The 20,280-nt window shown below is 33.5% G+C and overlaps 1 protein-coding gene and 1 long non-coding RNA gene across 6 annotated transcripts in view; one reads left to right on the top strand and one right to left on the bottom strand.

The window, feature by feature from the left end:
* LOC133835289 (uncharacterized) overlaps positions 1 to 20,280 on the bottom strand; it is a 115,162-nt gene that overhangs the window by 4,329 nt on the left and 90,553 nt on the right. The gene's annotated exons all lie outside the window — the stretch shown is intronic.
* Positions 11,253 to 20,280, top strand: part of LOC133835255 (fibrinogen-like protein 1) — a 150,125-nt gene continuing 141,097 nt past the window's right edge. For 2 of the 4 annotated variants that reach the window (XM_062265238.1, XM_062265240.1), the window contains exons 1-2: positions 11,260 to 11,343; positions 11,413 to 12,584. In XM_062265238.1, coding sequence (XP_062121222.1) covers positions 11,263 to 11,343; positions 11,413 to 12,584 — 1,253 coding nt within the window. In that variant the 5' untranslated portion in view covers positions 11,260 to 11,262. Of the gene's footprint in view, positions 11,344 to 11,412; positions 12,585 to 12,653; positions 12,846 to 20,280 lie in introns of those variants that run through there. The other 2 variants (XM_062265239.1, XM_062265243.1) reach the window with 2 other exon arrangements.

Genomic DNA, 20,280 nt, shown 5'->3' with positions numbered 1-20,280 from the left:
ATAAACTTTCTTATGTTTAAAATGTAAGAAAAGTCATTCAAAAACTCAATTCAAATACAAAACTGAAAAGTATTAATAAAATGTAAGTTTCAAAGTCTTTCCGAAAATAAAATCGATCACTATTATTTAATTTCAATTAAGTCTGTTTTTTAGTTTTTACATTTTTTCAAAGTATTCTCATAGAAATAGGCACGAAAGTCTATCGAAATGGGTTTTTATTTTAGTTTATTTTGCAAGGTATTCGCATATAATATTATCCAAAAGTAGGCCGCAACTAATTACTAATATTATTGCTTTTCCTTTCTTTATTATGGAAAAGTAAATTAATTTCTAAAACTTAACATATTCTTGCTGAATTTAATTTCTTTATCAGACCGAATTTTATTTGATTACACCAGAGAAGCAACTTTTATAGGAATGTTTAATTTTTTTTTTATTAAAAATAAAGTGTATAAAAATAACTTTAAAATTAAAGCATTAAATTAGTAAACTGGCATTTTATGCGACCTTCACATTTTCAAGCAAAATTATTTCTTTGTCGTCAAGCTAATCAAAATGTGTTTTGATAATTGATGAGATTTTTTCATTTTATTTTATAGTTACCACTATTATTTCTTTACTGTGCGAAACGCAAATTGCAGCATGAAAAGCTGGTAAGTTATGCTAGAGAGAGAGAGAGAGAGAAAAGAAAGAGAGAAGGAGAGCGAAATGTTTTGTTGGGCTCATCATGAATCATTTAACAACTTGTTCAAACATTAAATAACACATGAGAATCCTTTTAACCAGGCAAAGCTGAAGCAGAAGCCTTGGCAACTTGTCGGCATACAAAATTCAATTCAATTCAATGTAATTCAAGGGAGCGAGCGAACAAACACACACAGAGAAGGGAAGAGAAAAGGAGAGAAGCGAAGAGAAGAGACTAGGACACACACAGAACACAGAGCGTAGGTCGCAGAATACGGAGCCAAGAACACATGCGACTAATTTCATATTCATATGCATATTTAGACTAACTACCGAGCACAAGGCAAAGCACAAGCAGAGCAAGCGACGAGACTGAGAGAGAGAAGAGAAAAATCGAAAGAATTAGGCAAGCGAAGGAGAGAGCGTGTGAAGCAAACCAAAAGGCAACCAGGCAAACCTCAAGCAGTGAAGAAGAAGAGAAGGAGGAAGCGGAGGAGAGGGAGGAAAACGAAGAAGACTTCATGCACATTGGCACGCCTAATTTATAACACAAAAGTCTACTTAACTCCCCAATGGGAAATACAAGCAGCAGGCAAAGCTCAGTCCTCAGTTCTCAGCCACGCTAAGCCGCCAAGTGTTGAACACACACACTAAAGGTGCGATAGAGATAGCAGGTGCAAAGGAGAGAGGGCAGTCTAGATAACTGTATAGATAGATAGTGCGAATAAGGTAGAGATGGGCACACGACAAATTAACCTGTATACAAGTCTATTTTGCATGGCAAAGCACAAATATCATGGATGCTAATTTTGGGTTGAACTTGACAGCGATTATGGCAAAAATAATAATCACAATATTGCTACCAAAATTCATTAGAATAACATAATTGAAATCTGCTTTCTAAATTAATAATTATCATAAATCGAGAGTGGCAAAAATAATAAATACTTTATGAAAACAGCATAAAATACAATGTGTACACAACTTTATATTTATAACTTTCTCATACTCTTTATAATTTTAAATTAACACGATACAAATTTAAATATCTCATATTGATATCATATTTAGAATTTTCCCCAAAATTTATAATTGGTTGTACTTTCTATTTTAAGCTTTAAATAAATTATCATAAATATAAATCTCATAATATTTTTGATTTTTTTTAAATTTAAAATAATTTATGATGACAAAATATATAAATACAATTTAAATTGAAAGAGCTGCCCTAATATACATATATAATTTTATGATTTGTTGTACTTTCTATTTTTGAATTTAAGCAGATGGTCATAAATTAGGACAGAGCCCGCAATCCATTTTGAATAAATGCAAAACAGTGTGATAGTATTATTAAAATATACCACAAAAATACTAAAATATTAAAGGTTATTTTCAATATATTCATATATTAATACATACAAAATATACCATGGCGTGCAAAATATACCAGATTGTCAGCCACAGCAACTAAGATTCCTTAGCAGTGGGAATTTTTCTATTGTATTTAGTTTTGAATAATGAATATATATAAATATATGATAATAAATAATAATAATAATTTAAAAATTTTTCTCTCTTCCCATTTTGACATTAAATAAATCGTAACAAAGTGATAATGACAAAAGTAATTGTTGTAATAAAATGTAGTAACAATTTTATATTTTATAATAAAAATATTTTGAATTTCAACCGTCTCTATTTGATGTTAAATAAATTGCTAATAAATTGCTAATGTTATTCATATATGTATATACATTTTTTTTTTGGTTTTTTAATAGAACTTAGATGCTAGTTAACATAAGCAATAAATTGAAAGTCAAGTTCAGGGCTCAACTCGTCGACATCTAATAAAGTTCACCGTGGAAGTTGCATGATAAACAGCAACTTGAGCAACTCGCATGTTGTGCGCAAGTTTTGTCAAAGTATAAAAATCATAAGCACAATAATCAGAGTACACATAAATCAAGAGCAAAGAGTACAGAACGTTCCTTTTGTCGTGTCGTGTCACGACACGCGAAATGCGCATCGCTAAAAGCGACGCTTGTTGGGCAGTGCATAAACAAAAGGCGAAGCATGTGAGCAGGAATTGCCCAAGCTGTCTGTCTGCCCTTCGTCCTTCTCTCTGTCTGTCTGTCTGTCTGTCGCAGTGTGTGTGTGTGTGTGTGTGTGTGTGCGTTCTATGTGTCTCTGTCTGTGTACATGGCCAGGATTTATTATCAAATGGGCGCCATAGACTAACGACCATAGCCACAGAGTTCCAAACCCACAGCGTTTGTTTCTCCCGCCTGCTCCCTTTTCCTGCTGCCTTCCTCGATGCTTTCCTTTGCCTGCACAGCGAGTCAACAAATTTTATGGCACTCATTAAACTTTCTTTCAGCAAAGTGCGGCGCATAGACAACGACAACGACAACGACAACAACTGAGAGACTGACTACGACTCGAATTTCTATTTCTATTTTCTATTCGTATTACAATTGTGCGGGGATCTGGAGACTCTCTCTCTCTCTCCCTCTCTCTTGCTTTAGTGTTTTGTCTGGTTAATTCATTTCTTTAAATGTGCCTCCATTTCTCATTACCTTGCTCATTCACTCTCATTGTGAATTAAATTTAATTAATTTGCTCAGCATTAGCATTGATGCGAGACTATAAAATCAATCTGACATCGCAGTGGCCAGAAGCGCATTCATCGCATCAACTTGAGAGTAGTTAAACTGTTGATTGTTATGCTTACAGCATTTACACCTTGGCTTTTAGTTTTAGATGTGCTAAATTTGAAAATAAAGAAGCCACATTTAGATTTGCTTTGATTTGATTTCCAAAAAGAAAGCTGCTTGGAGATGTGTGTAAGTTGTGGCATATAAACAAAATTTGTTTAGAAATTCTAAAGTTTGATTGTCTTTTTTTTAAGCATTTTAACTGTATTTGATTACTTCTAGAAAAAAGTTTGATTGTCTTTTTTTTAAGAATTTTAACTGTATTTGATTACTTCTAAAAGTTGAATTTAAAGACGCCTGCATTGAACTGAACAACTCAAACCTTTTAAAATCAAACTACAATACAAATAGTTGTTTAAACAAACGAAAAACAACAAGTCTGCAAATCTCTTGCAATATTTTTTCCGGTAAAAATGTAAATGAAAAAAGTGTTGCCTACTTTTGTGGGCGTTAGAATCTTGTGGAAATTAAACAACCAATAATTGAAGCAGGTTAGAAAAAGAACACTAGACAACTACGTACATTTTAAAAGAGAGAAAATCGATAGTGAATTTTCACATGAATTAAATAAATCAAAACATATGAACAATCAAAATCAAGCCAATAAAATACATCAATTAATTCCCAAAATGTTTGTATGAAAAATGAAATATTATATTGCATAGTTTCCTGTTTTCACATTCAAATTGACTGGCTTTAAAGCATTGGGCTTGCACTCTACCAATCGCAGAGCTATCGCGACTTTCGAATGCAAATTGCACTCTATTTCTTTAATAACTTAAACAATTTTTATTAATTAAAAACATAAATTTTAACTGGCTTTTTGCCAATTTGTTAACCGACTTTAAAGCCGCAAGTTAAAGCCATAAAATGCAATCAATTTCCAGTGCAGCGGCTGAAAGTATATCCTAGATGAGCAGCTCTCTTTCTATCTCTGCTTCTCTTTCTATGTCAAGCCTGCTTTATCTGACACTTATCTATTATCTAGAGCCGCACACGCTGCTTATCTAGGGCTGCAGCAGTTACTGCTCCCTGGTTGCTCACAGTCTCTCTCTCTCTTTCCCTTTTTCTGCCTTGTCCGGCTGCGTTTTAACATCCTTTCATTCGACGAGCATCCTTCTCGCCTTCCACCTGGTTGGCTGACTCCTCCTGCTTAGGCTACATATTGATGCTGACGCATATTTCCTGCTTCATTACCAGCAACACCGTTGCCATAAAGTATGCAACACGAGCACGAACATGCAACGCGACAAATGCTCAACTTGCAGCAGCCCAACAACAACAAAAATGGGGAGAATAAAAAAAAAAGAAAACTGCAATGCGTTTTTTGCCCGCTACTCTCTATTTATCTCCCCTTCCCTTCTCTAATTCATTCTCTTCCTCTCTCTCTCTCTTTCTCTCCATTTCTCTGTCAGTTCATTCCACCTGGCGTTGGCTTTTAACGACCCGTCGCCATCGTCATCGTCATCGCCATCGCACCCACATTGTCATCCCCTCGTCCTTCTCTTTTCCTTCTTCTTCTTTCTCTCCTGTTTAACGTCGCTGTCGCTGTCAATGCTTTGGCTTTGGCTTCGGCAAGGCAAGCAAGGACCTCCTGCAGCAAGGCTCAAGCTCAAGCTGACTTGGTCACTTTTTGTTTGTTATTCTTCCCTTGACTTTCCTTATGCTCAGCTTTTCTCTTCTCTACTCGTCTCATTCTCATTTCTTTTCGCCCCCATTCGCTTGATTTTCTCATTGCTGCGTTGTTATACCCTGTAGACAGCTTGAGAAATTGAATAGCGTTGACAATCAACAGTCACTAGTCAACAATCAACAACAAAAGAATGGAAGCCTCACAAAATGTTCTGTTACTAAGTAAACTTTTACTTCAATCAACTTTGATTGATTGACAAGTAAAACACTTTGGGAAATTGTTTCTATTAATAATAATCAGAAATCAGAGAATTTAAATATTTAAGCAATCAATATTAATTGAATCAATCAACCATTTATTTCATGCTAAACTTGATTGATTGATTGTTGGCTTGATTGATGGCCTAGTACAAACTTTTTTGTGAATTGATTTAACTTTTAATAATAAAAAGATCTTATTTAAAAATGTAATAATTCAATCAATATTTAAAAATTAAACGTGTTGATTGATTGCTTGATTGATGTCAATGTTAAATGATTGCAGGAATTTAATTGAAAACCTATCGAATCAACCAACAATTGAAAGTAAAGCCAAGTTATGTTAATACTAAAATTTTCAGATTGCTGAATGAATAAGTTGTTTATAAGTGATTGAGTCAGTCACAGATTGACGTGTTATATTTCTTTCTATCTACAACTTTTGCTTTTGGTTGCTTAACAATTTAAAACTATTGAATATATGTAATGATTGACTCAGTCATAGATTGAAGTGCTATCTCTATTTTTATTCATTTCATTTTCTTTCGAGTGATTGAACGATTTAACCACTGATATAAAATAAAAGTTTTCTAAAGTCTACTCACTCAAATAAAAGTAACAATTGATTGAATGATTGATTGATTGAATGATTGATTGACAGTTTAGTCCATTCCCCTTTTTTTGTATTTTTAAATTAAAGTATAGAAACTTTTTGTAGTCGTGACAACTTGCGACTCCCTTTTGCACACACTTTCCCACTTTTTCACTTTCTTTGCTCCTTTTTTTTTGCTATCCCATCGTGAATTGCGCCATCTCTAGGGTAGCTCCTCCTCTCATTGTTGCTGTTGCTGTTGTTATTGTTGCCCAGCGGCTTGATTTGATTAAAATGATAATAGTTTTTGGGATTTAACTTAAATTGATGTGGGTTAGTTCGACCAACATCGTTCCCCTCTCCTCCCTTCCCTTCGCCACCAAAGAAAATCCCTTAGTTCACAGCCCCGAAAAATAACCCCACCTGAGACCTCGTCTCCCTTTGCTCCCCCACCCTACGCCTTTTCCCTTTGCGTTACTTTTGCTCATTTCCTTGCAGCAAATTGGGAAATTTTAAAGAGCACACAGCGAAAAAAGAAAAGAACAACGAATAAAAGCAAAACCAAGTGGAAGAGGAAGCGCAAAGAATAACTGCAACATAAAAATTCCATTAATAAAATTGCATAAAAATTTGCTGCATTTCTTCTTCTTTCATTTCCCCCCTTTCACTTTATGTATTTTGTGTTATTTTTTTTTTTTTTTTTTTTGGACATCTTCTTGTGGCCTCTTTTTAGCAAAATTATTGTGGCCACTGTTTGTCCTTCGAGAACTGGCCTAAAACATGGCTAAAAGGTTAGTGGGCTTAAATGGCCTAGCCAACAACTCGTCGCTTGCTTCTCCTCCTCCTCCTCCTCTTCGCTTTTGCCATCCAAAACTTTAAGGGCCACGTGTCGGTGGTGGCCAAAAGCAACCGCTAAAGCGCGCCGCCCACAAACTGAAACCACATAGTACATGGAGGGAAGAGGGAGGGGGAAGGGCGGAAGGGAACTAAGTTCGCCTCCGGGCTGCGGTTAACCGTCGTCATTTTGCGCCGAGCCTGAAGCCTGAAGGCGGCAAGCAACCGGACGAAGCACTTCTGTTCTTCTCCTGTTGCTGCCTGATGAAGTGCAAATTCATTAAATAATAATTTTTAAGACCAAAACCGAACCGAGTTCACTTTGAAGTCATTTTCATTCAACGCAAACTTTAAAATAAATAAACAGTTTATTATGGCGCCATTTTAATTTCGTTTTTTGTCAGTTTGTTAATTCTTTTACTAGTAAATTGAAAAAAGAAAATATTACATTAAATTTACATTTGTGAATCAATTTGGCATCCAAATTTATTCAATGGAAATTGTTCTATGACAATAAGTCAATAACATGTTAAATAACTATTTAGCGCTAGTTAAAAAGGTAAAAATAGCTAAACTAAACATTGCAAAAATGAAAATAAATAAATGTAAATTTTGTATTGCGTCAATTAATATTATGTCTCATTATTAAGTCATTTATAAATGTTCCCAATTTAAGAAAGAGAAGTTAAAAATAAAATAAATTCTTTTTTATTTCATTTTTATTATTATTTATTTATGGCAAACGCTGTGAATAAGCTCTAAAAATAGCAGGAAATAAAATTCATTTAGATATGGAAAAAGTGGAATTTAATATCTCCAAATATTATATAAATATTTTAAAGGTAAACAGTGCGTATACGTATTTTCAATAATTATTCTAAAATATTGAAATTTCTTGAATTCAATCGCCAACTATTTAATGCAAATATTTACAATTGTAAATAAATTGTAAGCATTGACTTTATACAAATACAGCTTAACGCATACTGTGCGTATATGTATTGTTGTGAGTACTGCGCATTACGTATACGCATGCAAAAACGAAAATGCCGCATGTTAACTCATAAAATAACAGTTTAAACTTAAATTGCATTTGTTTATGCGCTCGCAACAACAATAACAACAGCTGGCCCATCATAAGCTTAAAACTACACTTTTTCACTGTGTGTTACAGTTTGACAGCCACTGGGCGCCTGCGGTTTGCTTTTGCAAACTTCAAACTGTAAATTGGCAACTAATTGCTGACCACTGAAAAGAGAAAAAAAATTGTCAACTGCAATGCTTGCCAAACTTTTGCTATGCTCTTTGCTGCTTAACATTGAACGAGTTATCACTGTTGATGTTGTTGTTGTTGCTCTAGTTGTGTGTGTTGACTTGGCTACATTTGAAATAAATGTGTCCAAAAAAAGTTTAGTTTCGAGTTTTATACTTTTATCTACTCACTGGCACACTGTACTCTTGCTCTCTCGCTCTAACTCGGCGAAACACAAACAACACACATTGTCTGCGTCTTTATACATTCTTTTTTTTCGCCTTGTTGCGTTTCCTCTTCCACTTCAAATATGTATGTGTGTGTGCTTGTGTAATCTATATTATAACATGCTTTTCAAACCCCACCCCCGCACCTAATGTACGTCCTTTCTCTTCTTCTTTGCTTCTTACTCTTCGCTCAGACAAAAAAGTTCACTTTGATAGTTGGTAAATTTTTTGGCGCTTTGCGTTTGCTGCTCGCGCTCTATCTCTGTCTCGCTCTCGCTCTGCTGACGTCGCCTCGCTGTTTTTGACAACTTATTCGTGCGTCGACGTCGGCATCGACGTCAGCGCTGCTGGCGTTCGCCTCGCATGTGAAGTTGTTTGTCTGACTGCGCTTCCTCTCTTTTCCTCTCTCTTCGTTGCTCCCCTTTCCACGCAGTTAACTGTTTTTGTATTTCTCTATCTCAATTGTGCTGCGTTTGGCAACATGTGAATTCCTCTGTCTGTCCGCCTGTGTGTGTCTGCATATGTTTGTATGTGTGCAAGTATTTGCTGTCTATTGCGCTCTCGCTTGCTCTGATGCCGGCCGGCTTTTGTGTTTGCCTCACATTAAATTCGTTTCTTTTTTTCTCGCACTTAAATTGTTCTAAGGGTCTATTGATTGATCTGAGTGCTTTAGCGGGGAACGTGCGGAGAGAGGGGAGAACTGTGTTTTATGGCTCTCTGCTTGAATGTAATTTTGAACTTTGCTAAGTTGAGAATGCGAATGCCAATGAATCGAATAAAACTAGCAAATTACAAGTTTAATAAAAGCGAATCGCGAACTAAGACCATTTGGTGGTCAACTAATTAACAGTGTGACCAAACGCCAATAAATTGAATAATATTGAAACGAAAGGAGATGGAAGAAAAAAATAACATTTATGAAAAAAATAGTATTTTAAATTTGAATATATTTTCAAACATTGAATATTCGAAAAGCAAAATAATAATATAGTAAAAAAAAGAGTATTATTTACACATCTATTTAAAATGTAAGAAAAGGACATTTAAAAATTCCAAGACATTTAAAAGTATTTTAAATTTAAATATATTTTGAAACATTGAATATTCGAAAAGCAAAATAATAATATAATAAAAAAGGAAAATACTATTTTATTAAAATGTAAAGTATTCCAAATTAAAGTTCATTTAAAACATTGAATATTCTAAAATCAAATTAATACTATAATAAAATAGTGTATTCTTTATACATTTTATTAAATCGTAATTAGTTAATAATTAATAATAATAAATAAAAGGAAATTCTTAGGACGCTCAAAAAAATATTTTTAGAAAATGGTTTTATATATATTTTGTATTCAAAATGCATAGAATAAAATAAAATAAAGAAGTACAATATGAAAATTAAATTCATAAACGAAAATGCATAAGTAGATATATTAGTAAGAAACTCTTCGATTAAAACGAATAAAACGAACTGACAAACAAAGGAACTGTAATCGATCATATAATTCTGAGAAAGTGGGTTCAATCTAAAATAGCATAACACTAATTTGCCAACTAAATAGATGACTTTTATTTGTTTCCCCTGTTTTTAGAGGCAAGAAACAACCCTTGTCTAAGGGATGCACATGAAAGGCAGGCAAATCAATTACGTTAATGAAAACTGTTTAGTTATGCACAACAGCTACTTGACTATGCACTTGACACTGCCAGACAGAGAGAGGGCGATGCCAGAAAGAGAGAGAGAGAGCGAGATGGAGACACATGAAATTTTGGCAAAGTTAAATTCTTTGACATTGGGTCCCCAGTTGGCATGCATATCTTAGAGGAACGGAGAAAGGACGAAGAAACGATGGAGCAAAGGACTTGGGTCCTTTTTTGTGTGTGTTTCCGTTTTGCGCCTGCTGGATTATTGAGTGTTTCATAAATAATGAAGTCGTGACATGTGTAAATGTTGAATATTTTATGATATTTATTAAACAACTTGCAAGCCAAATTCCTTTCAAGAAGGACGCACAACAAAAGAGAGAGGGAGGAGCGAGTCCTTGGAATGTTTTGTTGCCTTTTGACCACAAATCGCGCCACTGTCAGAATAGAAGATGTGCTAATTTGTCTTTGCCGCTTGTTGCGGCATAATTAAAGCGAAAAGCCTTGAGGGGCATGAGAAATGTGGCAGGCAAACGTAGCTAATAAATTATTGCCACATTTACTTGCAACTCACTTCAACTAACTATAAAATATTTCGCTTTTTCATCGCGCTGCGCAAAACTTTCAACAACTTGGCAACTGACAGCTGCAACAACAACAACAACACCAACAACAACAACAACGGAGAGTCGACAGCTTCGATGACGGCAATCGAAAGCGTTTAATCAATTAAGTTCAATTTAATTGTGAAAATCACAAAAACGTGTCGAGCAAACAACTCTCAATATATTCAACACAATTATCGAGAATCGCTGAAGAACACACAAAACAAAACACAAAATTGCAACCAGAGAATTGAAATCATTTGCATTGCAATAATTATTCAACTGTAAATGCTCACGGCTTTACCCAATATCAAATTACACTCGATAATAAGATTTGCTTCATTAACCCAATTATTTTTCCGATGGCAAAAGAGATTTTGCTTCTAAAGCTTAAAAGAATTCGTCGAGGAAAATGTATCTTAATCGGATTGTTTAAAATAAAGAAATAAAGAAATAACCTAATATATAACAAGTAAGAAAGCTATTGTCCCATTGTACTTCGGAGATTGACCCCACTGTCAACACGCCACTGAAAGAACGTTGTTGCTATACATTTTTTATATTTTTATTTTATTTATTATTTCGAATTTAAAAAAAGTTCCAGACCTTCATCCGACATTGAAATCTCTTCATCCGACATTGAAATGTATTCTGCCGATAGAGAATCTAGGGCCCAGACACTAGGTTATCAACACTTGACCTCTCTCGTTCAGATCTATTGAGCGGAATCCACATCCGCTTCAGATTGACTTCAACGAAATAACGAAATTCAGTTCGAAATTCATTTTGTTTGCAGGCAGTCGATACATTTAAAATGGGCAGAATAAAATTTAACAGAGTTTTGTTTCTGATGGTCCTTCAAATATTCTTGGTGGCTACAACAACTGGAGATGAAGTGAGATCAAAGACATAATACTAAGAAGAATAATGAGTGATTAAAGTGTATACCTTTTCTTCCTATCAGACGTGCGAATCAGACCGAAAAATGGAAGAACAGTGCCGGCTTCATAACTACAAGACTGTTAAACCATTGCTAGATTACTTCAGGCAGGTTAGAAATGAGATAGAACAAAGTGAAACTAAGGAAAAGCAGATAAGTGAATTAAATTCTGATCTTATGGAAAAATATCATGAAATTGTAAGAATTCATGAAACATTCGTGAAGGAGGCAGCTCTATTAAATGAGTATAAAAACAAAGTAATCAAAGGGGAAAACGATTTGCAATTGTGTCAAATTAAAGTTGATAAATCTGAATCTGAGATTAATTCATTAAAAGAACAACTAACAGATAAATCCACCAACTTAGAAAATTGTCAAGTTCAATTAAAATCTGTTAATTCTAGTTTAATTGAAAAAGATGAAAATATAAAGAGATTTAGTGAGATTATTAAAAATAAGACAGAACATCAGAAAACACTTGAGTTGGAATTAGAGAAAAGTAAATCTATATTAGTAAAGCATGAAAAAGATATTCAGTTATGTCGTTCAGAAATCAACAAATTAAATACGACATCAGAGAACATTAGAGAAGAACAGAAAAAGATTCAATTGAAATTAAAAGAAAGTGAAACTAAGCTAATAGATAAAGTAAAGCAAAATCAGTTATGTCAATCTGAACTTGATAAATTAAGTCCCACAACATGCATCCCTTTCGGAGAAGATCCAGGAGTTCATCAACTCAATGTCTCTGGCATAGGTTTATTCAATGTTTTGTGCGATAGTCAGTTAGCTGGACCTGGATGGATTGTAATACAACAACGAGTTGGTGGAGATGAGAGTTTCGATAGGGATTGGGCAACGTATCGCAAAGGTTTCGGTTCTTTTGAAAGTGATTTCTTTCTTGGATTAGAGAAAATTCATCGTATCACGAGCTTGCAGCGTTTCGAACTTTACATACATTTGGTTGCTCAGAATGGAAGAACCTACAACTTTCGTTATGACGACTTCAAAATATCTGATGAAGATAATGGATATGCACTGAGTTTGGGTAAATTCAATGGAACTATTAGGGATGGCATGAGATACTCTGAAAACATGAAATTCTCAACATTCGATCACGACAACGACAAAGATAATTATGCTAATTGCGCAGCCTGGTTTGAAAGTGGCTGGTGGTACAAATATAGTTCTCCTTGGTAAATATTGCAAATTAGTATTTTCGAAGGAATACACATAATTATAGATTTTTGTTGTTTCTTATGCAGTCATTTAAATGCACTAAATCCATGTTGGTGGCACAATGGGAAAATTGTACTTAAAGAAGTTAAGATGCTAATTCGCCCCATGAAGGGATGAAGAAGTGATAAACTAAAAAGCTGAAATTCTCATATTTGACTCAATTATATAATCATTTATATATAATTGGTGCATTAAGAAATTGCGTTCCTAAAAATAAAACGATTGACGATTTATTTTTTATTGTATGTTTTGATGTAGCAAATTTGAAGTCTCTAGACGCTTTCAAAAGAGGTGCAAATACTTAAAAGTCAGTAAACTTATGATGATCCTGTAGACATCCTTTCAATCGAACCTTGAATAATAATGTGATTTAAGAAATGAACTTCTCATATTCGTTTCTTATCTAAACATAAATGATGCAGTTTTGCTACTAATAATACATACAAAATTTTGATTTTGCAACATTAGTTGATGGAAAGGTAATAAGTGCCGGATTTATAACTATACAAGTAAGAAAGCAACAGTCGAGTGTGCTCGACTGTGAGATACCCGCTACCCATTTTGAATAAAAGCTAAATATTGCGGTAATATTCTCAAAATATACCAAAAATACTACAAAATACTACAAAATACTAAAAATATATCAAATAGTATAGCTTGCATATCGATATACTAGTACCGCATTCAAAATATACCACAGCCGGTACAATATACCAGATTGTCGGCCAAAGCAACTAAGACCCTTCTAAAGTAGGCGCTTTTGCCCATACAAATGTATTTCTTTAATAACTTCGACAATGTTTATCTGATCGCAATAAAATTTTCAGAAATCACAACTACTATAGTTTTTATAGTAAATACTAATATACGCATAGAAAAGTTATTAGTAGAGTAAATTAACCCAATTTTTTGTATATATTCTTTGAATATTTATTATACAAAAATTTAAGAAATAAAAAATAAAAAAAACCGCATGTATAAGGTCGGAGATGCCTCGTTCTACCTGTTACTCCGAATAAAATATAAAATTTATTTTAATACCATTCAATTAAAGAACATTCATCAATCAATCTACTAATTATGAAATGTATATTCAAGTTCGTTTCCACCTCAATCACATATTTATTTAGTTATACAAATCGGAAATTAATCTAGATTGAACATCATATTTTGTTAGCCTCTGAATTCATCAATCAACTACTCAATCAAGTAACTACTCAACAAGAAAGCAATCAGTTATTTTTGCTCTGTTTGACAACTTAGAATCGGCTCATTTTGCTAGTCTCTCAATCAATCAATCAGTTGTTCAACTAAACATTCAATAAGGTAAATCGATCAATTTTGTAATCCAACTTTTAATCAATCAGTACATCAATCAAACATTATACAATAATCAATCAATTGCAATCATTATAATTGTAAGGTGCTTCAATCAATACATCAATCAACTGCTTAGATCCCACTTTAATATCTTATTGTAATAAAGCAAAAGGTTCCTTAATCAGCTTTTTTTATTATTATCATTCAGAGCATCAATCAATCATTTAGTTATTCATCAATCATACTATTAACTCCATCAATCAACTGTATCTTTCCCAAAGCTCTAACAACTATTTGCAATAAATATATCGTTTTACTAATTTCTATTTAGGCAATCAGAAAATATTGTTTGAACACGTTGCAATTATTTCGCTGATTTAAATGAAATCGTTTCGACTAGCTGAGTGAAATGATGAGATGAGAAGAGAGAGAATTGCATTGTCAGAGCTTATTGTCGGACAAAACTCCTGTGCGAAAATAAATCGACGCTCCATTTAACGCGATTCATTAGCACGTTTCGAATTCATAGAGAAATTGCCCCTCGGTTGAAATATATATGCTCGACTCTGCCACATTCATTACAAGGGAGAAACACAGAGAGAGCGAGAGAGAGAAAGAGAGAGGGAGAGAGAAGAAGCGAGTGCAATAACCGAAGCTCTTCTCAGTGAACACAATTGCAAATAAAACATTTGCAACAACTACGCAGACAAGGGGAATAAATACAAAGTGAACGAGAGAGTGAGAGAGAGAGAGAGAGAGAGCGAGAAGCGGTGTGCTTACCTCTTCCCTTCCCCTTTCCAACATTATTTCATTACCTCATTTTGAAATTTTTGCCATTTGCAATTTGAGTTTTTGCCATTGCATTCGCTTGTTTGCTTCACGCTTAATTATCTTTGTCCGTTGTCCGCACAAAACTCGCTTCTCTTCTCATTTCATTTCATTTATTTTCCATTTTTTTTGTAAATAAAGCTAACCTTAATGCCTGACTAAACTGGGCACAAAACTACGATGCATTTATTACGCCCTTCTCCCTTCTCCGTGCAACAATCTGGCAACCACACACAGAGTACTCTCTCACTCTCCCCATCCCCATCTCTTTCTAACGCACACTTTGAGTGACTCTCATTCATGCTGTCTGCTTTGTCAGCTCCCCTATTTGGCCCCATCTTCGTGTTTCATTGTTCGCGTCCTGCGTGTGGCGCCAAAATGTCCGCATAACATTGTTATACCCACTGTGCAGCAGCACATCATAACGGGTTATACTCTCATTGCAGTAAAGTGAGAAAAAAGCTCTTTCGTCTTTCACACTCATTTCGTGCTTTGCTTCAATGCTTCACATTGATTTATCTATCAGCAACAGCTTAATTCACAAGCGAAGCGAAAGCTTAAGAGAGCGCTTAACTTTGTATTACAATTTTTACTGCTTGTTGGCTTCTCTTTGATTTGTTGGAGATCACAAATGAAAAGGATTGACTAGATTTGTATTTATCGATTAATTAGTTAATCGTAGAGTTGGATTAAATTATATAATAACCTGTATCAAAATAGTTAATTAATTAAAAGCTGCTTTGCTTCAATGCTTCACATTGATTTATCTAACAGCAACAGTTTAAAAAGCAAGCGAAGCGAAAGCTTAAGAGAGCGCTTAACTTCCTAATACAACTGTGGCTGCTTGTTGGATACTCTTAGATTTGATAGAGATCATAAATGAAAACAAATGAATTCTGATTAATTTACCGATAAATTAGTTAATCGTTAAGCCGTGCAAATAAAATAGACAACTTTATCAAAATAGTCAACTAGTTAATATAAATATTTGAATATACATATTTATTATAACCACAGTTCAATTAATATTAAAACTAATACAACAGACAGCTTTATCAATAAGGCGATATTTATATTTCTTGAGTTAGTTTTAGTTAAGGCTTTCCTTATTTTACAATTTTTGTTTTAAATGTTTTAAACAAATACTTCAATTGGCAACGAGAACAGCAGTGAAAGAATCTGCTTTACATTTTAAATATATGCATGTCTGTTAACGTAACATTTGTCTGTTAACATAACAGCAGCGTTTGAGCAACGTAATGTATGAACTGAATTGCTGTTAATTAATATAGCATAAGAAAACAGTTTAGCAAGAACTGTATAATAATATTAAGCAATAGTTAAACTTACACATTTACAATTATAAAACAAATGAATTGTATTTAAATAGGTTTGACAGTCAGCATTAATACCAAAGCTATGTATGAATATGAATTACTCTACTGTTAATTAACATAGCATAATTTGACAGTTTAGCTAGAGTCTTGGTTCATCAGTCAGCTCTACTAAGAAAGCGATACAAATATTTATTGACTACAACAAAAACATTTCAAATGTCTTTGCAGGGTATTTAAAGTGCTATCAGAAGCATGAAGCTTGTCGCATTCCGACATGTTTTAATGTAACCTTGTTAACGGTGTTCGTCTGTGCTGACTGCTCTGCTATCACATTCGCTCTCACACCTTCGCTTCCTACAACCCACTTCTCTTCTCTGCCACAATCGCTTTACGTATTTGCTGGTCTGTTCATTGCCATTGCCATTGTTGTTGTTGTTTAGTGCCTTTTTTTTGTCTGACCAACAGGTCGGCGGTCTTTTAATTACATCAGCAACAGCAACAGCAGCAGAAACAGTAGCAAAAGCAGCAGTCAATAAAAGAAAAGGGAGAAATTTCAAATTTGATTACTCATACGCCATGTATGCGGCTCTTTTTGTGTTTGATTTTGTTCTTTGTGTATTCTTTTTTTCTATCTATATGCAACACGTGCGCGTGCTTACCACAGATACTGTATCTAAATGTAAATGTATCTTTGGATCTTTCAACTTTCGTCTGTTTTTGTATCGCGTATCTGCGAATCTGTCGCTTTGTCTTATCGCTTCAGCTACTTCAGCTGCACTCTTCTCATGTCTCTCGCTATCTCGCTCGCTAATGCGACTAAAATACAATACGAACGTTAAGTATACGCCCTCGCGTACAACACATGGCGGAGAAATAGGCAAAAAAAAAGACACGAAAAAAAATATTGCAAGTTTTTTCACCATTTGCTTTGCTCGCTTTGTTCGCGCAACTGAAACATATTTTTCTGAAGCTTGCTTGAATTTATTTATTTTATTCGCTTTTTGTTGTTTGTATTTATTTATGTTGCTATTTTTTATAAGCTGAAATGCCTGCAATTAAATCTCATTTCATTGAAGCAAATTTGTTGTATTTAATTTCTACTTTATTTCCTTTTGTATTTCCTCTTTTAGCTGCTGCAACTTGTTTTGACTCTTTTTTGCCCTTCTTTTATAGTGTTTACTATTTCTATTTTGCTGTCTGCATTTCATGAGCAAATTATGCTAAACAATTCGCTGCTTTTACTGTATTCATTCAGCTATTTGTTTATTTATTTACTTCTCTGTGGCAGCACAATAAGCAAATTAAATACAATTCACACAATTTGAAATTGTATTTTGATGTCTCTACTATTAACAGTAGATAAACTTAACAGCCAGCTGTTAAGCTTGAATCTCTGTTAATTAACATTCTCTGTACTTAAAATTGATCATTAGATGAAGTCTTTTGAATTTTAAGATTGTTGATAAACCATTTTAAAAACTTTTTAATAAATAGTAATTTGATAGATTTATTTGGGCATTTTTTCAATATTATTTTTATTTTAAATTTTTGTTTATATATTTTTTAATTAAATTAAATTAATTTTTTTTAAATATATTTTTATATTTAACTTTTTTTATATTGTGTTAATTTTTTTATATATTAAATTAATTTTTTTGTTTATTTTTATTTTTTTATTTAAAAAAAAGTTTTTATGTATTATTTTATTTTTTATATAATTTAATATTTAGTGTATTTTTTATTATTTTTATACCCGCTACCCATAGGGTAGAAGGGTATTATAACTTTGTGCCGGCAGGAAATGTATGTAACAGGTAGAAGGAGGCATCTCCGACCCTATAAAGTATATATATTCTTGATCAGCGTCAACAGCCGAGACGATCTAGCCATGTCCGTCTGTCCGTCTGTGTGTTTGTCCGTCTGTCCGTATGAAACACTGGATCTCAGAGACTATAAGAGATAGAGCTATAATTTTTTCAACAGCATTTGTTATGTTTGCACGCAGATCAAGTTTGTTTCACATTTTTACTTCCGCTCCCGCAAATCAAAAAATCGAATAACAAGCGTAATTTTAAAGCTAGAGTTTTGTATATACAATATTTACTATAGTAGTTATGATTCCTGAAAATTTGGTTGCGATCAGATAAAATTTGTCGAAGTTATTAAAGAAATACTTTTGTATGGGCAAAAACGCCTACTTTCAAGGCGTCTTAGTTACTTTGGCTGACAATCTGGTATATTGTGCCGTCTATGGTATATTTTGAATGCGGTACTATGTCGATATACCAAATATACCATTTGGTATATTTTTAGTATTTTTGCAGTATATTCGGTATATTTTGAGAAAATGGGTAGTATCTCACAGTCGAGTACACTCGACTGTATACTTGTTTTTAATATTTTTTAAATTTTCGTTCTATGTATTTTTTTTTTCTCATTTGCTTTAATTTCTTGCGTTTAATATTTTTAATATATTTACTATGCACATTCAATATTGACGAATTTATTTATTTATTCATTGTGTTTTATTATATTTTAAATATGTTTTTTTGTAATTTAATATATTATTATTTTTAAAAATGTTTCATTCTTCAAATATATTTTATTTAAATATTTCTACCATTTATTATTTGTTCATTTGGATCTCTTTTAAACTGCAGCTTGAGTTTTTTGCCTTTAGTAATTGCTTACGCATGAGAACGACGAAGTAGAACAGAAGTGAGGGAAGGGAGGAGGGAGAAGAGCGGAGTGCAAGGGAATTTCTTCCGTTTTGCATTTAACTTTTTTTTTTTGCTCTCGCTCTTGAAGCGCGTTGTGGGTCATAAAAAATTGATGGCCATAAATAAAAAGCGGGCAGCTTTTAATGTGAACTCAGTCAGGGGGAAGGAGAAGAGAAGAGAAGAGCAGAGGGAACTGGCAAGATGGCAGAACGTAAACAAAAATGTAAGTTGCACAGTGGTAACAAAACTATTCTGATAAAAATTACTTAAAGAAATTTTGCGAAATGCTAAACAAAAGTTGGAAAAAAAGAAAAGATAATTTAGAAGAAAAATAAGAATAATGAAAAGTTGTAAATGCATTTATCAAGAAGTTTCGTGCCACTGTGCAACAGGACGATGCCACAGCTTAAGTGAAGTGGCAGTTGATTAACACCTTTGGGCTCTTTGCCAGCTCTGTTGTGGACCTTTAAACGGTTTCCTCTGCCTTGGTCAGCAAATGCATCAAGTTGGCAACTGAAGCAGAAGTTGAGCGGAAAGAAGTGTGAAAGAGGAAACGTAGTTCTCTCTTATTCCAGAAGACAAGAAGTAGAAAAGTTGTTGTTGTGATGGTCAGCTTAAGTTAATTGCCTAAACCCAAGCGAAGGCGTTAAATTAACTCAGCTTAAACACTAGAAAGTCAACAGATTTAGTGGCGACAGATTTACTATAGACAAGAACTAAATTCCAGTTTCAGTGACACTTTTTATACCCGCTACCCTTCTATATCGATATACCAAATATACCATTTGGTATTTTTGTAGTATGTTTGGTATATTTTGAGAATAATACCACAATATTTAGCTTTTATTCAAAATGGGTAGCGGGTATCTCACAGTCGAGCACACTCGGCACTGTTCTTCCATTTGTTGGTCGAATTCATCTGTCTAATAAGAGCAAAATAAATACACTCTTAGCACCCACTATAATATACTGCTTTGTGTAATTATTATTACCTTTTCATCAACTGATATAACAAAACTGCATTATTTATGTTTAAAGATCATTTCTTAAATTACATTAATATTCAAGGTTCGACTATAGGACAATGATAAGTTTACTGAACCTAAAATTTGCTACATCAAAACAATAAATTCAATGAAAACATATATATTTTCATTGAAAAAATAAATCAGAACGCTATTTCTTAATGCAACAATTATATATAAATGATTATTTAATTGAGTCAAATATGGGAATTTCAGCTTTTCAGTTTATCACTTCTTCATCGCTTGTTTGGGGCGAATTAGCATCTTAACTTCATTAAGTAAAATGTACTCATTGACCCACCAACATGGATTTGATTCATTTAAATTACTGCATAAGAAACAACAAAAATCTATAATTATGTGTATTCCTTCGAAAATAAAAATTTGCAATATTTACCAATCAGAACAAAAATGGTACCACCA

The sequence above is a fragment of the Drosophila sulfurigaster genome, chromosome 2L (genome assembly GCF_023558435.1).
Source record: "Drosophila sulfurigaster albostrigata strain 15112-1811.04 chromosome 2L, ASM2355843v2, whole genome shotgun sequence".
In the NCBI taxonomy this organism is placed as follows: Eukaryota; Metazoa; Arthropoda; class Insecta; order Diptera; family Drosophilidae; genus Drosophila; species Drosophila sulfurigaster.
The sequence above is the reverse complement of the archived record's forward strand: the minus strand, read 5'-3'. Positions and strand labels throughout refer to the sequence as shown.